The sequence below is a fragment of the Aquarana catesbeiana genome, linkage group LG03 (assembly GCF_042186555.1).
Source record: "Aquarana catesbeiana isolate 2022-GZ linkage group LG03, ASM4218655v1, whole genome shotgun sequence".
NCBI lineage: Eukaryota > Metazoa > Chordata > Amphibia > Anura > Ranidae > Aquarana > Aquarana catesbeiana.
The window spans coordinates 317,690,519-317,707,540 of record NC_133326.1 but is presented as its reverse complement, the minus strand read 5'-3'; the positions used below and the strand labels follow the sequence as shown (position 1 = coordinate 317,707,540).

At 40.6% G+C, this 17,022-nt stretch overlaps 1 protein-coding gene across 1 annotated transcript in view; it reads left to right on the top strand.

Moving 5' to 3' along the window:
• UTP20 (UTP20 small subunit processome component) overlaps positions 1–17,022 on the top strand; it is a 141,541-nt gene that overhangs the window by 10,853 nt on the left and 113,666 nt on the right. Inside the window, exons 4-11 of the mRNA XM_073620375.1 lie at positions 5,275–5,407; positions 6,758–6,946; positions 8,150–8,231; positions 10,906–11,043; positions 12,565–12,720; positions 15,619–15,765; positions 15,849–15,983; positions 16,857–16,934. Of these exons, the coding sequence (XP_073476476.1) occupies positions 5,275–5,407; positions 6,758–6,946; positions 8,150–8,231; positions 10,906–11,043; positions 12,565–12,720; positions 15,619–15,765; positions 15,849–15,983; positions 16,857–16,934 (1,058 nt within the window). The remainder of the gene's footprint in view (positions 1–5,274; positions 5,408–6,757; positions 6,947–8,149; positions 8,232–10,905; positions 11,044–12,564; positions 12,721–15,618; positions 15,766–15,848; positions 15,984–16,856; positions 16,935–17,022) is intronic.

Here is a 17,022-nt window from a genome sequence, read left to right as displayed (position 1 = left end):
CTTGGAAAGGTTTCAGTGACCCCAAAGCAGAAGAGGATTCTTTAGCAGTTTCAGGTATGGGCAACTTAAATGTGGAGCGGACCAATCCAGTGAGGATCTGCACTAAGACTTTCTCCTCTTGGGAAGTCGCAGAGGGTCCCTCTCCACCTGAATCCTCCGAAGAGGAATCATCCATCCCATCCCGATCCTCTGAAAGGGATTCATCTCCTTTATCCCAGAGCTCCTCTGTCTGAGGGTCTTGGGGAACAGAGGAAAGCCTAGTGCGTTTTCTTCCACTGAGTGAAGACGTAATCACGGCCATTAATCTTTCCTCTAGACCATTAATGGTTGAGGAAAAAACCTCTTGTGTAATATATACAGGGGCTGAAGTGCCAGAAGCAGGTGTAGCCCCTAACCCCGATGGCTCTCCCTGGCTAGCCGTCCCTGGCCCATCTTTAGGGGGGGAGGATGCTGCCGACAGGGGGCCCTCAGAACCTGAACGAGATCCCCTAGTGTCTCTGGTTCCTGGGGTGCTTGAACCTCTTCTACCCATAGTGCAAAGCAACAAGGTGTGAGGTATACAAATGAACACTGCCCGCTGAGCGATGTAGTCTGGCTAAAAGCCTTGCTACCCAATGCTCAGTCTGGTGTTACTTCAGTAAATGCTGCCTAGGAGAATGCCTGTGTCCCACCTTACCGACCGTCAGCTCTGTGTCTCTCAGAAGGCTGAGTGCACCTGTACAGAGTGCCTCTAATAGCCTGCAGCTGGCCTGAGTGGGAGTCTAAGCACTCTGTGCTGACGTCCCGCCCCCACCTCTACCGCCCCCCCCCCTCGAGTTTTGAAAAAAACGAGTGCTTCCCGCGCTGCCGACTCTCCTGTCATGCTTCCGGAGAAAGGCTGGGGATGGGGGGGGGGAGGGAGGGAGGCTGGTAACAAGATCTGCCTGAACGGCTATCTTGAGAGATGGTGGCCATTAGGCCGCAGAGCCCGGGTGGTATAACCACTTTCTAGACCCCTGTGGCCCCTCTCTAGCCTGGGGGGGGGGGGGGGGGGAACATTCAAACATGAGAAATCCCCCTTTCCACCTTACCTGTTTGTAGCCTGCTTGATACGCTGGGACATAACAGCGATTACAACACCTGAGACAGAGTCAGCATGTGTAGGTTTGTGCTCTTGGCAGCCCCCGGTGGTCACAATAGGCATAGCATGCATTTACCTTAAAGGAGAAAAGCCACTAGAACTCAAAAATTCTGTGGAATCTCCTCTTACCTTATCCAGCCGCAGGGTGCTGTTTACACAGACCCAATCTTCACCTCTCACGGTGGGCTCCGTTTGAAAAAACCGTCAGAGACTGGGGCCCCCATCAGTAGGGGGATCCAACAGTTCTGGGACCGTAAAGCACCTCGCCAGAAATTAGGAAGTTTAAAGCCATTTTCTGATCTGCGGGGTCCAGCTCTCTAAAAAGAGAAGCATTACGGGTAAAACCTCGTTTCTTCGGACACGAGGCCCGGGTACCATTCAATTCGGCCATGAAAAGACACTTTGAATGGATCCGGTTCGCCTGGCTTGCCCCAGTATAGGATCTTAGGATATTCCCTTTGGAGCTCAGCACAGGACATCTTTACACGTCCATCACCTAAGACACTGGCGTAAAAACTGAGGTATCCCTGCAAGGGGGAGGGATTATATAGGGGGTTGAACTTCCTGATAGGGTGTGCCAGTGTCCAATCACCAGTGATACCTATATAACCCATCAGTAATTACTGTGGCTTTGTGTCCCGTGATGTTCGAGAAAGAAAAGCACTTAGAGGCGCTCCTCTCTCTTTGTTTTCTCTTTTAGCCTTAGTTAAATAGACTGTGAAAATACACAGGGAAACTGTTTTACCTGCCAAAGGATTTGTAATTCAATGTTTTTGGTTTTGTGATGGCATGCCAGAAAGCACAGCCTAGTCCTAAATCATCATTGCAGCAGCATTACAGCTTGATTAAAGATTATCTAATCAGAACACACTCCCAGCTTGATGATTGGTCAGTGAACAGTGAAGCAGCAGCACCCTGACAAAGTCATCCTTTTCTCTTGACTGCTTGTTGTTCCCTGTCAGCACATGTGTGTGAAGTTGAGCCTGATTGGTGCACCTATGGACAGGGAGGCCGAAATCAAAACAAATTAAAGTTACTTGTGCTAGTTCTTTGTAGAAATACAGTTAATTTTTTTTTTTTAAGAGATGCCATAATGCATTAAATAGCATAGTTTTTTATATATGCCCTGAGTGTTGCTTTATTCTTCCATTAGGTCATGCCTATTTAAATAGATTGACTAACATAAAGTATAGATAAATAAACATGAGATGTTTGAAAGTGTCTTTTTGTGAGGTTCGAGTTACTCATGTGCATGTAATTGGTGTATATAATTTTGTAACCTGTATATTGACAATCAGTAGTTAATATGTTCATTCACAGGAAAAATTTAACAATTACCTCATTCTATGAGCTGTGTATGGTGCAAGAAATGGAATGTTAAGGAAGTATGGATTTCTACTTCTGTGTAATTACCTTAATAAAACCTGAAAGTGTATTTTATGAGCTGTTAGTGACTCAGTTGATGGTTGTTATCCATCTTTTTGTTCAAAAGGTTTTATTGGGTTTACATGAATGTCAAAGTACAGCTAGAGCATCAAGTTAAGGTAACTGGGAAAACTTTAGGTACAAGTACGTGTGTAACAAAGTAAGACACGGTGGGGGGATTTGTTTATTACCATGTTGAGGTTCTAGGCTGTGGTTTTGGTTGTTATTCATATTTTGACACCCATGTTTTCTTTATGTGCTGTAGCACTTCAAAGGTGTTGAGTACATTGTGCAAATAAAAAGTACTGGTTCATATAATATGTACATATTTTACAGACATGGTTTGAGAAATAGAAAACAAGCAGATCAAAATGAAGCTCTCTTGAGGTTATAACTTAATCAAAACACTTTCTTCAGATACATTTTTTTTTTTACCATGGATGCAGGACTAAAAATGTAAAGCTCTTGTTTAGGAGAGATCCACCGATAGCAATTAAAATGAAACAATTATCCATTTTATAATTTTGAAATGTAAATTCTGCACCAAATGAAGACAGCATTGCTGCCTGCTGTTACCTTTTGTTAGCTACAATAGCCTTTTCTGTGTCCTTCTTTGATTTCATATTGTCATTGAGCATGGATGAGCTTAGGCATGTTCAGATCCTAGTTATAACCTTGCTAAGCTGTCCCACTAGCAGGTTGTCATGACATACCATCAGTCATAAGCATCCGATGTCCCTGCGCCCCCCCCAGGTCACATGTATATGTGCGGCTGTGGGGCAAGATATGCCTCAGCCACTCATGACAGCTTCCTAGCGAGGATAGCTCAGGTGGGTCCGAACTAGGATCCAAACACGCCTGAGCTCATCCCTATTAATGAGGTCTACCTTTCCATACCTTCATAGCTGCCTTGTCCAATAAGCGTGCACCCATACTGGCCTCTGGGGAAGTCTCCGTGGTCAGTGAAATAACGTTTGGTTGGAATTTCAAGTTCTAATGAGCATGGCCCTCTGACTCCTCTTGTATTGAATTGTATTGTAACTGTACTGTTTGCTTTCGTTTTGTAAAGCACTGCACAAGCTATATAAATCCTGTATAATAATCAGCCATAGAAATTCAGGCCCCAGTAAAAATGTGAAACTTTAAAGAGGAGCTCCAGGGTCCGCCCAAAAAATTAAAAGTCAGCAGCTACAGTAGTTGTAGCTGCTGACTTTTAATTTTTTTGGGCAGAGCCTGGAGCTCCTCTTTGAGTTTCACATTTTCACTGGGGCGTGAATCTCTATGGCTAATTATTATACAGGATTTTAATATAAGGACACTTACCTGTCCAGGAATCCAGCGATGTCTTCAGCTGAGCCAATTTTTTAGGCGCCGTCATCTTAAGTAAGGTAAAGCTTCACGGCCTGTTTCCTACTGTGCATGTGTGAGCCACCCTGCGCTCCGTGAATGGTACTGCAGTCTTCTGGGACCTGTGATGTGTCCCAAAAGGCTGCAGGGAAAGGGGGTGGGGGGGCCGCGAACTTCCGACTTAGATTACTGCCAGGCATCTGACCGGAAGTGGGAGCGGGTACCTGTCAAAATCTGGTACCTGCTTCCCCCAAATGTGGCAGTGGAGGGGGGGAGGATGCAAACGAGCAGAAGTTTCCCTTTTTGGGTGAAGTTCCGCTTTAATCTGAGAAGGGAAGACGAGGTATTCTAGCTAATAGTATTATAGCAAGGATCACGTTGTATGTGTTCCTAGGCAGGAAATTTACTTTTTAAAGTTTTAAAATGGAGTACGTGCTCACTTTATATCTCGTATTGCTCTCTTATTTGGTCAGCATGTTTGTTTTTCTGCACATGTGCATTCAGAACACCTAATTGGCTGCTAGTGCTGCCCTTCCCACTTCCAGGCTCAGTGCTGCTGTATAAGGAATTACAGAAGGCTGATACTAAGTCAAATGTAGGTACTTACACTAGTTAAATTTTCAAAAATACACTTCATTATTTTTTAATGAATGCATAACTGCATTAATTGGTGTTTTCTTCAAATCTTCCTGCACTTTAGCTTTAAAGTAACTGTCACCAGAGGTTCTGTTTTACCCAACAGTTCATGTGTAAAAGAAATGCTAAAAGGAATACGTAACTTTCTGGCAGCCTGTGTCTTGTAAAGCTGCAGCTTCTCTAGTTCCCAGCCACCGCAAATGGTCTAAATTTTTCCTACCCCACCAGCTGATATGGTTGCTTCCACCAGCTAATATATCTCTACAGAGCAGGTGGGGAGTAAGTACTCAACTAATCCGATGGTTGAATACTTGCAACGACTTGGGAACAGAAATGCTGCAGCGTTTTAATAAATGGGCCCCCAAAAAGGTAAATGTATTAACAGCTTTACAAGTGGACTATTGGGTAAATGTGACCCTATAGTGAGAAGTTCACTTTAAAAGAAAATAGTAAATGTACTTCAAATATTCTGTTTTTGAAGGGGTACATACCTTGTGTCCATGCCTGATATCTGGACACCTTTCTGCAACCCCCCTAAGTATTTCTCAGTGTGTTGGTGTTCAAGGTCATTAGACTGTAATACTGTGCTAAACCCTTCATATTTTAAGTGTGGAATGCAAATTAACTTATAGCAGTATTTTGCACTGTACCAAGGATCCTGGATCCGTTAGACTGTTTGTTAGTAATCAGAATGTATTGATGGAAGGATGGCTGTTTTTTTTTCTTTTTTTTTCTTTTTTTTTCAGTAACATTCTACCGAGAATTGTCCAATAAGTGCCAGTCATTCCATCTGCTGGTTTATAATCAGAATGCCATAGTCCAAAGCCTGAAGACCCACTTACAAGTAAAGAACAGCCTTGCCTACCAACCTCTGCTTGAGTATGTATACAATTCCTGCTGTAATACAACACATGGAAATCACTGTCTTCTCTTGTAAAAACTAAAACTGGAGAGTGCAACATCTGGCGCAGCTCTGCATAGAAACCAATTGGCTTCCAGTTTTTTTTTAATTTTATTTATTTTTTATGTCGAAGCTTAGTTGAACAAACTGATGCTAGAAGCTGTTTGGATACCATGCACAGCTGCACCAGATTTTGCATCAACCCCAATGTGTAGTTGAAATAATTATTTTAGTTTTATTTAAAATATCAAATGGCTTTGGTTTTTCTTTGTGTAGACCAGGGGTCTCAAACTGGCGGCCTTCCATTTGTTGCGGAACTACAAGTCCCATCATGCCTCTGCCTGTGGGATTCATGCTTGTAACTGTCAGCCTTGCAATGCCTCATGGGACTTGTAGTTTGGCAACAGCTGGAGGGCCCACCAGTTTGAGACCCCTGGTGTAGACAATGCTCTAATTTTCTTTTTAGATATAACTTGTATGGGTTAGTTTGTGTCTGGAAGGTACATTTTCTAGCTGTATGGATGAGATGCATTCGTTTTAGGTATATACTATGCTCATTTAAACATTTGTTCTTAATTTTGGATAAAGTGGGATTTTTACTGCTAATCAGGATGACGTTGAACAGATTTGCAAGGATGTGATCAGCTTAGAGTAACTCTACTATTAGCAAAGTTATATGTATTGGGCTCTAGTGTACTCAACCACCCGACAAGTCTCATACTCACATGTTCCTTGCTGTGATGAAATTTTGCTGTGTGGCTTGGTACTGCACAATCTCTTCACAATAATCACAGTTGGGATTCAATCCCTTCATAGATATGCTCTATAAACTCCATTCATTTCTGTAAAGAGTTAGTTTTTTGCTTGTCCTGGTCCAGTGCAAAATCTCCTTAATAATCTCTGAAGAACACTGTATGTATTTGCAAGAGGAGCGTTGAAGAAGTGTGTTTTTAATATATCTTTTTCAAGCTTTCATCATCAGTGCATCTATCATAAAGTAATTTTACAATAAAGTAGTGTAATATACAGTAACTATATGTACTGTGAGTCACAATAGACAGACACCCGTGGCAGTACTCCTTTAGTTACCTCTATTTATTTTACATTTATTTTTTTATAAAAATAAGTAAGCATAGGAATCGCCCAAGTAGGGGCTAAATCATGGTTAATTATTATTTTACATTTATTTTAACTCTTAGCATAGTTTGTGTCTTAACTGGGTAATGACCCAGCTGTACTTAGTATATTACAATATGCAGAATAGAGAATCTCTAACTTTTTTCTGTTTCTGTTATGGTACAGTAACACTTGTGTTTTTTCCCATACAGTCTGGTGGTCCAACTGGCTCGAGATCTGCAGGGTGACTTTTATCCACACTTTCAAGATTTTTTTAAAGCTATCTCTTCATTATTGGACACAAAGGACACTCAATTGATAGAATGGGCCTTTACATCCTTGTCTTATCTGTACAAGTACCTTTGGAGGATGATGGTGAAGGACATGCCTACCATATACAGGTGCCTAGAAAGATGCAATTTTTGTGTGTCCTCCTTCCTTTTTTTTTTTTTTTTACGTATTGTATTTTAAGTCTGCAAAAGTGTGCCTGTTCCAGAATGGAAAGTGTTTGGGATATAGCAAACAGTGCTGAAGAATTACCTAGGAAGCAACATATGCTGGAAAATAATGCAAATGGAATGACTGCAGGCAGTATGTGTGGAGGGTATGGCAGAAGATAGTATGTGCAGGAGAAAAGAGCTGGATGCTTACGGGTTAACATATATTCCTGGGGACTAAATGCTGAGGAGAATAATGCACATGGGCTGAGGAATGGGCATTGTAGGGTTATCACATATTTTGGGGACAGGACAAGGGTGAGACACAACCTTGGGAACTGAACAATGTAGGATTAATGCTTATATGCTGGGGACAGGATGCACACACACTTAACTCAGTTCCGCCACCTCCAGCTTTCACCCTTCACTCCCCGCTCACTACTGTCACTTGTAAACACAGAAGCCTTCTGTTTTTTATAAGGACAGCTTTCCTCTCAGTTGCTCGTGGCTGTCACAGGTCCTAGATGCCGACCAATGATCTCCCAAGATGAGTGAAAGAGATGAGCCTGTGAAAGAGAGCTAAACCCTGCACTCTTGAACTCTGCACTCTGTGCTTAGCGCCCTCTTGAACCCTGCACTCTGTGCTTAGCGCCCTCTTGAACTCTGCGCTCTGTGCATAGCGCCCTCTTGAACTCTGCGCTCTGTGCATAGCGCCCTCTTAAACCCTGTGCTTAGCGCACCCCTAAACCTTGCACGTTATACTTGGCGTACTCCTGAACTGTATGTTACACACTCCTGAACTCTACATACATAGTCTTACAGATACAACCAGCCCTTTAGGGCAACCATAGTGCTTATGCAGCCAACAATGAAATTTAGTTTGACACACCTGTTACTGGAGAAAGACCAATATATGTGCCCTCCTGTGCCAAGTCCCCCAGTAGCCAAAGGAAACATGTACGAATTGACCTCAAAGAGGAGATGCAACTATCTCGTTAAAACAAAAATTTGATCTAGGCATTTGTTGTTAAGGCTGCCAAGGATTCTAATATGGTATAAAGGTAATTGATGTTTTCTTTTTTACATATACAGGAATATATAATTGTCTAATAAATGTTACCTTGCAGAAAGCAATCGTCCTGAATTCATTTTTTTTTTATACTGCAGTTTATACAGCACTCTGCTTGCCCATCACAAAGAACACATCCGAAATTTTGCTGCAGAGAGTTTTGCATTCCTTATGAGGAAGGTAAGTCACCTGTGACTAGTCACTCTCCTCCAGGAGCTGCACAGCCAAACAAAGTAGTGTTGCTTTGTCACATTATCATATTCTCTGTTGGGGTTATTTCTATTCCAATGCAAAATGTATAGTGGGAAATAGGTAAACAAGTTCCACTCCAAAAAATATGGAAGTTTTGTAGGTTGATCATTTACAGGCTGTTTTTTCAGAAAAAGAAAATCTTTTAAACCAAACTGTGATCGTTGAAGATGTAACTGACAGAATTGAGAGATGTCTGTCAAAAAGTTTTACCAGCTTCTGGCTAAATTTCTCCGCATACATTTTTTGTAGGATATTGATATTAATATCATTACAAATGATTGTTAAATGCACAGGCTTATTGTGTTCTTTAAGATATCTACTACTGTTCCAGGCGCAGAACAAAAAACAACAACAAAAAACGCCATACAATTCACTCAAAACATCTGAAGTCACATTGACTGACTGCTTGTCAGATATTTTGTTAAAATCCGCTAAATTATCAACCTGTAGACAATCAGTCATAGAAAGATCCTTGCATTCTTAATTTCCGAAGAACAGACCTTTTCTGACACTTTTTGTTTATAAGTTTAAATCAGTATTTTTTTTGCTAGACAATTACCGTATTTATCGGCGTATAACACGCACTTTTTTCCCCTTAAAATCGGGAAAATCGATCCCCTGCGATCCTGAGCTGGCAGATCTAAAAAATCGCCGACCGCGATTTGAAAATGGGGCCGAAATACACAGAGCCGGTCCTCGGCTCTTCTCGGCCACTTTCAGCTTAACTCGAGCGCCGCCTGAACCTAGCCGAGTGTACTCGGCTAGGTTCGGATAGCTCCGCTCACAGTCACGCCCATCCCGGGCGGGACTACGAGTGGAGCCGAAAGTGAACGAGAGCCGCCAAAAAGAGCCGAGGACCGGCTCTGTATATTTCAGCGCCGGCGGCGCCATTTTCAAATCGCGGTCTGCGATTTTTAAGCACAGTATAACAGGGGATCACAGGATGCAAGGCTGCACTGGGGCAAGGCTGCACTGGGGCAAGGCTGCACTGAGAAGGCTGCAATGATGGGCATTTAAATGTAAGTTTTTTTTCCCTTCAACTTCCCTCCTAAAAGTTTTTTTTCCTTAAAATTCCCTCCTAAACTTGGGGTGCGTGTTATACGCCGATAAATACGGTACTTATAACCCCCAAACATTACATTTTTTTTTAGCAAAGACCCTAGGGAATAAAATGGCGATCTTTGCAATTTTTTTTGAAGAACATAAATTTTAATGCATAAAAAAAAAACAAAAAAAACCCACAATATTTACCCCAGTTTTTTGTGTAATATGAAAGATGATGTTATGCCGAGTAAATAGATACCTAACAACATGTCACGCTTTAAATGCCTTTACAGGTTACCTTCTTAGAGTTACAGAGGAGGTTTAGTGTTAGAAATACTGCTCTTGCTTTAACGTTCATGGCAATACCTCACATGCGAACACTGTTTACATATGCGGGCGCGACTTACATATACGTTAGCTTCTGTGCGTACGCATGAAGGGATGGGGGCACTTTCATTTTTTTTTTTTCTTTCTTATTTATATTATTTTTTTTATTTTTACACTGTCCCTTTTTTAAAAAATTTTTTTATCACTTTTATTCCTATTACAAACAATGCAAACATCCCTTGTAATAGAAATAAGGATGACCTCTTTAAGCTTTAAACACAAAAGGTCAAAAAAATTAATTGTTTACTTCCACCCTGTCACGACATTGCTCCGGTCCTCCAAGGCCATAGAGGCGATCACAGACGAGCTAGTCTTTTATCGCCACTGTGACCAGCCGGCCGCACCATAGAATTGTTTCTCGGGCGAGCCGGCAGAATCGATAAGCTTAGAAGACACGGTCCCCCCCCTCCTGCTGCTTCTGAAAGCATTCCAGTGGCACATGAGCATCTTGGAATGCTTTTCAGAGTAAGCCAGCCACCACCTGAGAAAAACAATGCCGGGGTTATGTCTGATATTTTCAGCCATAATCCGGTAAACCACTTGCAAACTGCAATGTTATATGTAGGTATTATGGTCTGCAAGTGGTTAAAATGCAGAAATAACACTCTCATACAGGTTTATAAATTGATAATGCTGTCATATAGCCACAGGTCTGTCTGCCAAAAACCCTCCATATATAGAACTTGGTAAAGGTATACTATTACATTTAAAAAGTTTAAACATATACAGCTTTGGAAAATACATTAGTGAAACCCTTGGTGCCTCTATTGAATCCAATCACTCTGTTGAATAGCTAGAGGTGCCCCTAGAGTCTTTAGAATCTGACATTTTCTGGGGTTGTCAGATTCCTACATCTCCTTGCTGATCACTTTGTTTCCAGATGCTAACACATTACTTTTTCCCATTTGAGCCACAGGGGCACAGAGTGCCTCTAGCTCTCCAAGATAATGGTAAGTATTATAAATGTTTTTTTTTTTTCAAATGCTCTGTTTAAACAATTTTAATATAAGCACAATGCATCATTAATCATTTATGTGCCTTAGTTTGATTTTATAAACAGTCATATGTATAGACCTTTTTATGTTTTTCTTTTAAGTAAACACAAAATTCTTATCTTTTGTGTTCCTTTTGCCAACAAAATTTGTAAAACTATTTGTTACTCTGGTCTAAGGTGCCTGATTTAGGTGGACTGTTGAACTTCATGTTCCTGGACCTTAATGAACATCCCCAGAAGGTGGAAGGTTTGGGGCAGCTGCTATTTGAGATGTGCAAGGGGGTCAGACATATGTTTCACTCCTGTGCCAAAAAGGTAATGAACTATGTATTATTAGATGCAATGTATGAATACATTCTGTGCATGCAAGGGACAAGCATAAAATGAACTGCTATTTAACCAATGTAACATATATTTGTCACAAGAAGGTGACATATATAACAGGTAGGCCAAAAGAACAATTTTTCTGTTTAAATAGCATATAAATGTTGCAAACTGGGTGATCATCTTTATTTATTTATTTTTTTATAAATGCACAGGTACACACTATGAGAAAATTGGAAGAAAAACTTTGTACAAAGTACGGTTTTTCTATTTTCGAATAGTGTGTACACAACTTTTAACATCTGATTCCGATTTTGCAAATGAAAATTAGGACAAATTTGGACAAACTACAAAAATTCTCTCCTATGTGTACAGAACTTACAATTTTCATTTGATGTGTACTGTTTTCGTACGATTTTTCATATGAGAGAAATCAGATACAAAAGACTGCGCACGATCAGAAACAATAAGTAACCAAAAAAAAAGCCTTTGTCATACAACAGTATATGTACATTATTTACTTCTTCGATTCCGACTTGCTATTAAACATCGAGGAAAACCAGATGATCGTTCCCCCCGGTTTTCTTATACTGTGTACTAGGGATCGACCGATTATCGGTGCGGCCGATATTCACTTTTTTAGAAGTATTGGTACCGGTTGAAAAACTGATCAATATTACAGATATTGCTTCAAGGGGTTTTACCAAGGTGATGCATGCAGCTGCATGCTTCACCCGGTACCGTTCTTTAAAGTGAACGGCCGGCTTTATTGTAATAACAACTGATGCGGCTCAGCAGCCGCTCGGCTGTTATTGCAAGCAGCGAGAGGGGACACCCCCCCGCCGTCCTCTTCTGATGCTCGCCCGGGCTCTCCTGTCCCACCGGGAGGCCCGAGCAACCAGCTGGCCGAATACCCGAACAAAGCCGATTCTTCGTTCGGGTCTCGGATCTAGTAATTCGGAAGCAATGACTTCACTTTCCGGATTACTGGCATCTTAAAGGCACCAGTTTTAAAAAAAATAAAGTATTCAAAAACGCCCATCTTGCCGTTTTGAATACTTTGAAGTGCAGAGGAGGGGTTTTGGGGGTCACAAGGGATGTTTGCATTCCTTGTGACAGCAATAACAGTGATAAAAAACAAAATTTAAAATGACAGTGTAAAATTTAGTTCTTTTTAAATGTACAAAATATCGGCAAGAAATATCGGCTATTGCGGCAGGAGAGGTGGCTGAAATATCGATATCGTATCGGCACCGAAAAAACGATATCGGTCAACCCCTACTGTGTACCAGCCATAATACCTTAATTTTGTAGAGCTCTGTAAGTAAAAAGGATCATGTTATTTGTTTTTTTAACTGTAAACCTTATGTACATTTTCTCTCCGTACAATGGTACACATTTGTCTTTAAGGTTTGGGTTTTTTTGCTTCTTCATTTTAGAACCATCACAGCTTGTTAATTGTAAAAGTTAAATGCTTATTTCGATACAGCTTAAATAGTTTCTGTTTGGCAGGTTTTGCAACTGGTTTTACAGAAAGTTGGACCAGTGACAGAAACTGAAGAACAGTTGCCCTGGACTTTAGTAGGCGAGACACTGAAAAATTTTGTGGAGTCTGCTACTTCTTACATTAACGGTGAACACATGGAACCACTTTTTAGTAATATTCAGGTATGGTTGTATATGTGAAGACGACAATCTCTTTGTTGTGCCATTTTTGGTGTGTGGCAGAATGATAGCACCTTCAGGGTTGTCAAAAGCTCCCACTTATTACTTATAAGGAAATCCTTTCAGTTATTTAAAATGACTGTTATCACAGGGTCATTTTGTATGCTGAATCATACTGGAAATTAATAAGCAATATACTTAACTTTCCGGAGGCCTGTTTGTTGAAATGGTACCTCTTCGCTGTTCCCTGACTCCTACAAGTAGTCCACATTTCCAAGTATGTGAAATACCTGCTCCTCTACTGCATGTTGTGATTTTTCCTGCTAACTTGTAAGCCACTGTAGGACAAATAAGCTTGTGGGAAAGAACACTGTGTGCTGTGTGGGTAAAGGAATTAATCCCATTTAACCTTTTCTTAGTGTCTTGAGAGCAGTAAATAGGCAACGTTTCATAAATGGGCATTCGTAAAGGTAAGTATTTTATCCATTACAAGAATAACTTTTCATACCATCAGGGTTATGTTAAAGCTGAAGTTTTGGTATGGCAATTTTACATAGTTACATTGGTCTATCATGTTAGTAAGTACATTCCTTACCTGTGGAATCCCTGTGTAAACTGGAAATCAGTGTAGTAGAAACCACTACTACAGTGATCTCCACTAGCTTCCGGGCCCCATATCAAGCAGCTGCCCTGCTGTATTGAGAACACAAAAGGTCGGTTGCACAGCACAAGTGCTATTCAGGGAACACTTTGTATTTTTCTCAGTGCCTACAAAGTGTTCTCTGATCAAGGTGGAGATCATGAGGTCCTCACCCTGTCCAATCAGAGAATGCTTTGCATTCATTGAGAAAATGCAAAGTGTTCCTTGAATGGTGCCTGCGCTGAGCGAGCAACCTCCTGTGTTCACATTGCAGCAGAGCAGCCATTCTGCACGGGACCCAGAAGTTAGGGGAAATCAACATAGTAGCGGTGCCTACTACAGTGATTTCCAGGTTCCACAGTTATCCAACAGGTAGGGCACATACATACTTACTTTGGTCAAAACTGTACCAATGTAACTATGAAAAAATTGCCATACCTAAACTTCAGCTTTAAAGACTTCTGGTCACTAATTTCCTGCTCTCCTCACATTCAACCCTTTATAAATAAACCGCTAAGTTTGTGCTCCAATCAAATGATCTCTGTATATAGCCTATCAAAATTCACAGTTGAAAAATTATGTGTAAAAATTGTGGCTACAAATGCAACAAGCCCTGTCCTCTAATGCGCAGCTTTGAGTCAGATATTCATAGTTACATGTATGTTACAGTTAAAGGACACAAAGTATTGATGCACGCATGGCAGTTAGGAAACTAGCATTTGCAGAATGTGAAGTGGCAGTGGCAGCCCCCATGTCTCTGTCAGAAAAGAATTTCTTTAAAGCATTTGTTAACCAAAAAAATAAAATTAAAGATCCTGTTCCTTTAAAGCATGTTATACAGCACAGTGCTTGTGCTGTGTCATTTGGCCCCCTGTATCACCTAAAAAAAACCTGGCTGTTCCTGCCTGGTTCTGCCCTCCTCCCTGTAAACTAACCACAGTATATAATGGCTGCTGAGCCCTGACAACGTGGTCTTTTTTCATGCCTCTGCCATCCGCAGCCCTCCTCTCTGTCTCCTCTGTTCCCCCCACCCCACCCCCACCTCGTCTGAGTTCCGTGACCGCCCCCTACCCTTCTGCTGCTCAAATTGGGGTACGATTTACATTATTCTCTTGGTTGATGAATCTAATGTCACCCTGTGACTGTGCTTTAAAAAAAAAAAGCAGCTACATGCCTTGTTAACAGAACGCAGATTGGCGGTCACATGACCCGCCGTCTTTCTCTTCTCTCGCATGACAGCTGCAGCGGGCAAGGTTGCCTCTCTCCTCCTCCCCTCCTGAATGGTGTCAGCAGCTGATCCTTGGCCCAGCCTGCTGCAGCTGTCAGGCCTGAGAGAGGAGAAAGACGACGGGTCACGTGATCACCGATCTGCACTCTGTAAACAAGGTATATAGCTGCATTTTTCTAAAGCACAGTCGCATTAGATTCATCAACCAAGAGGGTAATGTAAATTGTACCCTGTGGGTTAACAAAGTCTTTAGGTGGTTGGTGGTAGACAAGAGCTATGCTTCTGGTCCATGGAAAGTTCTAGTTCAGTTATAAAACAACTGGGCTTGCTTAAATAACGTTATTAGAGGAGTATAAGTCCAAGAATGTAAAATATGTTTAAATAATGGAAAGGTAATATTCGTAACTGTAATTATATTTGGTATTGAAACAGTGGGACTGATTTACTAAAGCGAAAGAGTGCAAAATCTGGTACAACTCTGCATAGAGACCAATTGGCTTCCAGGTTTTATTGCCAAAGCTTAACTGAACAAGTTGAAGTTAAAAGCTGATTGGCTACTAAGCGCACCAGTTCTAGTAAATCTCCCCCAATGTGTTTTGGGATATATGGGGGTGACACAGTACAGTAGGGCTATGTAGTTAGCACTGTTGAAACTGTTTTTGTAGCTAGAAAATTGTTAATCCCCAACAGTTACGCAGTGGAATGAGGAATTATATAATAAAAATTTAAAATAACGTATTCAAATGGGCTGTTTGTACAAATGTATAAAACGCATGAGTTTGGTTCAGTTTCAACTGTGAAATGACAAGCTGTCTGTGCAATTGGATTATTCTTATATAACTCTCAATTGGGGTTATTTTTATTTTCATTCCGTTCTTTTTCTTTAGAAAACAAAGGTAATTTGAATAGGGATTATAAATGGCTTGGGCATAGAGAAGGAGGAACCTGGGGGTTGGGGGTAGATATAATTATTATAAAAAAAAAACTATGCAAATTCACAAATGTTTTTCTTTATTTGTTTGTCCTTTTTAAGGAATCTCTGCTGGAGCTTTCGGGTAAAACTGATGCTATTAACAGTACGCAATGCTCAGATCAGATAGAAAGATTATTAGAAGCTTATTCTATCCTGGTGGAGCATGGTCAAGGGTCAAAGATTCCTCATCCAGAACAGGTGTCTAAGGTAAGTTTGTCTCATTCTAACCGTTACCCTTCTCCTCAAAACTTCACAAAATCTCCTTTAAACTCGATTTTGTTTTTTCCTAGACATTGACAATATTGTTACAAGTTCCCAACACTTCATCATCTTGTTGTCACAGACTTCTCAGTATTATCTCTACCTTACTTCTCAATGAGAATGTATCTTTGCCAGTGTCTGAGATTAAAGAGACAGTAAATAAGGTAATTTTATATTCCGCACTCAAGATGTGTTTACTCTCCATGGCACACGTGAAAAATTATGCATACATTAAAGATGAAACTCATAGAAGGTGAATGAGCAGCTTTCAATAGTTAAGCAGGTATCAGACTATCGAAAAATATTTTTTCTCTATGCTAGAAAGCTAGTTTATGAAAACTTAAGAGAGAGACAGAGAATTTTGTCCTTCTGAAGTACATAGATTTATTGAAATATATGAAAAATATTACACACAAAAGTACAAATTGTAATCATTGTCACCCAGAATCACATGAGAGTGGTCTTTGACACCACTCAGTTCTTATTTGGTCAATTTGCACTTTTGTTGGTAGTACTTTATTAATTTATTTCAATAAATCTACGTACTTCACAAGGACAAGGTGCTCTGTTATCTCTAAAGCCTCAGCTATAGCATGACAGGCAGGGAACAATCGTTTTTAAAATTGGATATCAGCAATGGCAGTCTTCATGATTCCTAAATGACAGAAACCTTTTAATGTAGCCAGGTATAATCAAACAAATTTATTAGCTAGCTATGTTAAGTGATATTATTTCATTGTGTTGTGACATAATGTAAATGGACTGTTTCAAATGTAATTTAAAACTAGGATTCAGTCTGTCTGATGTTAGCACTTTTCATGGCCAGATTCATCCTGTGTATTACCTGAGTGCAGTGGAACTGATAAATGGCATAACTGAATGTAGTCTGCGTGTTGCTTTTTGCTAATCTTTGCATTTTGATTGAAAGAATGGGACTGAAGGGGTGACAAAAATTACCAGATTTTGAGCAGTGATATCTTTAAAGGTCATTTATGTACATGCTAAACAAATGTACATTTACACGTTTTTTTTGTAAGGTTTTTGAAAGTGGATTTTCAAGAAGATCGCTGATGGACTTCTCAGAAGGGCTATTCAAAATGGAGCAGTTTGAGCAGGCAAGTACCTAATTGCTTTAGAAAAGAGGCATTATCACCCTGCACTACTTTTGTATTAATTATGAAAGTAAATAGTTAAGTATAAATT